At 36.8% G+C, this 6,000-nt stretch overlaps 1 protein-coding gene across 1 annotated transcript in view; it reads right to left on the bottom strand.

Annotated features, from left to right (window-relative positions):
* Window positions 1–6,000, bottom strand: part of PARP8 (poly(ADP-ribose) polymerase family member 8) — a 112,857-nt gene that overhangs the window by 36,057 nt on the left and 70,800 nt on the right. Inside the window, exons 8-10 of the mRNA XM_027910551.1 lie at window positions 4,538–4,598; window positions 3,421–3,511; window positions 612–678 (exon numbers count right to left, since the gene is read on the bottom strand). Coding sequence (XP_027766352.1) covers window positions 612–678; window positions 3,421–3,511; window positions 4,538–4,598 — 219 coding nt within the window. The remainder of the gene's footprint in view (window positions 1–611; window positions 679–3,420; window positions 3,512–4,537; window positions 4,599–6,000) is intronic.

The following is a 6,000-nucleotide window of genomic DNA, read 5'->3' on the forward strand; positions in this document are numbered from 1 at the left end:
TTGCTTCATTTGTAAGATTATAAAAGTGTTGCAGTGAATTTCTTTAAATAAGGTTTAAATCAGGTTTTCTTGCCCTAAGGGTTTCTTAATGTTGTCATGGTCAGATATTAAAGCCTATATATTTATCGTTTTATTAAAAGTACACAAGCACATGTGAAAAGATGACTCAGCAAAACTGTATAAAAATTAATTGTACCATGACCATTGAGTGCTATTTTTTTGACTATTCCTCTGTCTTGCACTCAAAACATGAATGGCCTAATTACTGCGCTATATCCTAGAGGCCACTATGAAAGCATGGGCCCCTCTTAGGGTATGCATGAAGCTCAAAAAGACGCCTGCTTCAGAGGCTTCACCATCTAAGTAGAAACATGAAACTGACTCCTAGCTGCACTCTTCAGAGCTTTTGTAGCTTACTCCCTAAAAGGCAGCAAAGGGACAGAAAACCCTGGCAAGTAGCACAGATAAGGTTCTCCTCACAACTGTCAAATCATCTTGATCCAACAACCAACCTGACAGCATATGAATTTTATGCTACTTGACATGGTCCAAAAACTAGAAAGAATATAATATCCACCTAAAAACAGGGATTTACACTTTTCAAGACTTACTTTTTCAGCTGATGCCCCAGCCCAAATCTTTCCTTAGTTGAGATCTGAAATACATCCACAGTTGGCACTAGGGGAAAAAAAAAATATTGTTATATAAACTCACAACAGTAATGAAGAACTCATTTTGACCATGTAAGTGGCACTTAGAGACTCTGTTCTACCTGGACCTTGACTACAGACAATGAAACTGAAGCAAACCAGAAGTGGATATGTCATCTAAACATATTAAGGAATTAACGGTACTTTTTGGAATATCAACCCATACAATTTACAATTGGAATTCTCCAAAATGTATCTCTTCCCATTAACTTGATTTACAAAAATGTGTATATATATATATATATATATATATATATATATATATATATATAAAGCAAGCAGCAAGCATCATCAGATTAAATGTATCTGGACTGGCAGTTTATCTCACCTAAACTCAGAAACATTTTAACGTTTTTGCAAGTAAGTTGTCTACACACAGTAGAGTTTCTATGGCTACAATGAAAGCCCAGACTGGAACTGAATTATTTAGTATCTGGGTTTTCTTTCAGAGGGTGTTTTAATCCACGATCCAAAACCATAATCTAAGTGCTTGGTATGTGAATTCCAGGGGCCATGGACCATCCTGACATTTCCTCAAGGCCCATCCAAGCATTGGTGTATCCACATTCATCTGTCCAAAATTTAAAATGTACAGGGTAAAGGATGGAAATTAGCTAGTGGCATTACTAAAATCCTTTAATAACATTTGCTTGAAAGAAGTGGCAGATGTAATTCAGTACTTGTTGAGAGAGCCTCAGGTCCTCAAGGCAGAACAACATCCAATGCATATTACAAGCACGAATAGACTTCATAATTTGTGGAAGATGGTAATGACTGCAGTAGAATAAAGAAGGAATGAAAACAAAAAAAACTGGGGTCTGTCCCAATTTTATTAGAAACAGTAAATCAGTATTTTGATGTTATTCTGACCACTCACAAAAACAGATTTTATTCAGAATGTCAAAGTTTATACTTTGCTTTAATAAATCAAATTTTAAAATAAAGTACAATATATCTAAATTAGCCATGCAATTTCATGTAGTTCAAAGCACTGTATTAACCCCTTCTCTAATATTATTATTCAAATAACATAAAACATAAACTCATCTTTTAAATACAAACTGATTTTTTCAAAATTATTTCATTAGCAGTAGCAATATCTCTGGATTGTCAAATTTCAGACACACTGTGCTGGGATGGGGAATACTTTCAAAAAGAATCACCATACCTACACCAGCAATCTTAAAATCTGACATCTAGACCAATATTTTTGTCTAGGCTTTGCAGTCAGAGGAGAGATCCCAATAGATCCAACAGCTGATTCATCCTCCCTAAAACAGGTTGGTAAGACACAAGGGAGAAAAAGCCCACACGGACAATACTGAGACAAGCTATTAACTAGACGGATGACTATCTAAAATCAGGATATTACTCAGCATCAAGATGGTACTAATATCCCCTGCTGTTCTTTGGAGTGTGCTGTAATTCTGTTTATCAGTCAACAGAAAAAAACACAGCATAAAATTCTGGCCCGGTAGTCTCAAAAAACCCCGTGTTTAAGGCAGAAGAGGAATTCACAGAATTAACACAAAAGATGTAGATCTCACTGTGCTCTGCTAGTAAGTAAAGAGACATAGCTGCAACAGCAGCTGAGTTCATAAAACCAGTGTCAGCAAAGCATTTGCCTCTGGCCCTGACCTTACCTTTCCCTGTACTCAGGCACTTCCACAATCACTCAGCTGCAGCACTGAGAACTAAGCTTTCCATCTTAAATTTGTCAACAGTGCAGAAGATATTTTGTTGTTACTTCTCATTTCACTAGATCATTTCTTACTGCACACTGCTCTTCACACTTCACCTTCTCTTATTTTCTGCATTTTTTTATTTTTTAAATTACATTTTGATAGAAATGTTTGGAATAGTAATACTGCTTCCTGCTATGACAAATACGTATTTTAAGATCTCAATACTTACAAAAATCATTGAAGTAATAACTACAGACAAAAAAAACCAAAGTCAAGGGGAAAAAAAAGATATAATGAAATGCTTATTTGAATGAACAGAATATAGCTTATAGTTAGACGCATCAGGCAACATATCCTGTAAAAATAGCTCATTGAGACAGACTTTGCTAAACATGACTGGAAATATCTATTAATTTTCCAGAGGCAGAATTCTCCCACAGATAAAAGCCTGAACTGACAGATTGTACTGCAAGTCTCCAAATCTGGGCAAGTTATCACCCAAATTTAGTCTGACTTCTCACTGTAAAAATGTATCTGAAGTAGACTCTTGCATATGAATGTTTTCCTATCTTCAAAATCAGTTCACATGCTCCTATAGAAATGAGAAGTTGCAAGGATAATTATTGTGGCTGATTCTCCAAAGGTGCGTGAAAAAGGGCATGTTAATGTGCTGCAAAGGTCTGTGTACATCTTCATTATCAGTCTGATCTCCTCTGTGCAGATCATGCTTGATTTCCAAAATCAGGAAATCACATATTAAAAACTGCAGATCTTTATTCCTTAACCCTAGGCAAAGCAGTTGCATCTCAAAGGACATCAGTAAAACAAGTTCCAAAACTCCACTTGTGAAAGTTTAAATTAGATGCACATGTCATTACAGAGCGCCTAGCCATGCAAATATAAGTCAGCTTAAATTCAAACCAGTAGGACTCCTATCAGCCATAGAAGTAGGCACATGCAGGGTCAAAGATTTGGCCGGACCAGAACACCATACACGGCACAAAAAGAAAACACACTTGACCAACCTGGACCATTTAAGTACTGTGTAAGTGAGCAGTGCAACCGCACTATTATAGGCTCTGTGCGAATCACATCCCAAGCCACAGCAATCTCTTCCTAGTTCAAGATAAAAAAACAGACATAATTAGCCATCTTGAGGAACTGCTGCATTTTTTCAGTCTACCTCAGGGTAGCTATAAACACCATTCATACATCTACCCAGTTATGTAATATGTGAACTCCAACATTACACTTGAGACTTAGGACAAATTACTGCCTGTTAACGCCCCCAAGAGCAGTTTCAGCCTACTTCCAGTTCTTGAGCAAACTCATTTAAACCAAGCACAGGTTTACACATAACACTGCATGTACAGTGCAGGTAGACACATTAACCTGAGAAGCAAAGGAGCAAACAAAGGCAGAATAGAAACTAACACCATAACAGAGGGCAAAGGAAACTATTGTTCCTTAAGACTGATCTAAATAATTCAACAATTTCCTAAATCCTTAACTTTTAAGGAAAAAAATTTCTTAAAAAAGTCCAAGAGTAACTGTCTTATGTGCTGTGCTAACCTAAAAATATGGCATAACTGTGCAGAAGCTAATGATGCCCTTAAAAGTTCTAACTTTTATTCTTTGTTTAGAGCCCATGAAGCTACTGCACAGATGCAGTGAGGAAGTGTGAAGTTATTGACAGCAAACTGCTACAGAAGTGATGCTGCCACTTGACAGCACTGCCGTCTCCCCCTAATCATTGTAAAGAAGCACACCAGCCAAGGCCCTCTTCTCTTCAGGGCTGTAAGAAATGCTTAAATGCTTTCACATGACTAATGTCTATGATAACATGAAAAAAAAAAAAAAAAGTATTTCATTTATATTTGTTAAAACATTTACCATTCACAAAGCATGTTTGAAAGGAAATACTCATGCAGCAAATAAAAACCTAGAAAGCATTTTAACAATGCGATCATAAAAAGAAAATAAAATCTTTCCACCAAATATCAATCAATAATGTGACAGCCACTTGTGAAGATCAAGTCTCCACAAAAGGAAAGTCTCAGTCGTTGTCTAGGGAGTCTAATGTGTAGCAGAATTAAATGCGTATTAATGTTCATTATGTAATTCTGTGATTAGATCACTTACATCAAGAAAGCTAACATCAATATGTAGATCAATATCTACATCATCAATGGCTCCGTATTCCCTGAAAAGAAAGAATTACATCACATTAGAGCTCTTTAAGATACTCCTCAACCCAGGAATACTTAGAACAGGGAAGATTTTATAAAGGATAAACTCGTCTGTAAAATCAGAATGGTTATAAAATACACATTTACATAGACTGGATTAATATTCCCAGTGGGTGACTGTCTGCCGCACTGTAAGTTTTTTTCAGAGAATCTTGCTTATATAGGATAAATCTTTCCTTCAACTTCCCCCAAAACTCCTCCATTGCTGCTATGTATTTTTGTCTCATGTATTCCACAAATAAACAAAGAAAATTAATAGTCACATGCTGCACCTATAATTTTCACAAGTATTTCAGGTCAACAGCCAGTAACCTAAGAAGAGGTTTGAGATAAATCACCGTAGACAAATAAAACATAGCCTAGAGAACATATTATACTGGTGGGATTGCTTCATACATTCAAGCATTTGTTTGCCAAAAATAAAGACTGCCCTGTAATGTGCTCAAGGCAATAACTGCCTTTTTTATCTCCTATGTGTAGTATTGCTGGAATTCCCAAGGTTCAGATTTAACTTATATTCACTGGTATTTCATTGCCATCTGAAATCTTACATTTAAACTGTGACTTTTCTGCCTCTTATTTTCTGACTCACTTGGATTGTAATCCCCTACGAATTTGAAGACTTCTGAAAAACAGGTCTAGAAAATACTCATTCATGCAGCTGAATAAAAAAAAAACTTCTTTCCTTTCCATTGAAATTACCTAAGTGGTCAATACTGTAAAAATGCAATCACTCTCATTTTTTTTACAGATTAGCTTCTAGTCACTATTTTTTCTTTACGCTGCATTCATACACTTTTCTCACAGTGACTTCCACACTTTCGTATTAAACTTGACTTTAGTACATAGTAGCAGTTGAGCATGAGTAAGTCCATACGACAATTTTGAAACACTAACATTTCTTCTGAATATAACAGTCTCCTACCCAACTGGCTTCTCAGCTGTGGTAGGATTGAGTTTGCACTGGAAGTTCATAGAATCATAGAATCATAGAATAGATTGGGTTGGAAAAGGCCTCCAAGATCATCAAGTCCAACCCCTGATCCAACTCCAATTACTATATCATGGCACTAAGGGCCACATCCAATCTCTTTTTAAAAACCTCCAGGGATGGTGAATCCACCACCTCTCTGGGAGGCTGTTCCAATGCCTGATTACCCTCTTTGTAAAGAATTTCTTCCTAACATCTAACCTAAACCTCCCCTGGCAGAGTTTGAGCCCATGTCCCCTTGTCCTGTTGTTGGTTGCCTGGGAGAAGAGCCCAACCCCCACCTGGCTATAACCTCCCTTCAGGTAGTTGAAGAGAGTGATGAGGTCACCTCTAAGCCTTCTCTTCTCCAGACTAAACAACCCCAG

Source organism: Empidonax traillii, unplaced genomic scaffold, assembly GCF_003031625.1.
Source record: "Empidonax traillii isolate 1590-97213 ecotype Southwest subspecies unplaced genomic scaffold, ASM303162v1 scaffold29:size1973556, whole genome shotgun sequence".
Taxonomy (NCBI): domain Eukaryota; kingdom Metazoa; phylum Chordata; class Aves; order Passeriformes; family Tyrannidae; genus Empidonax; species Empidonax traillii.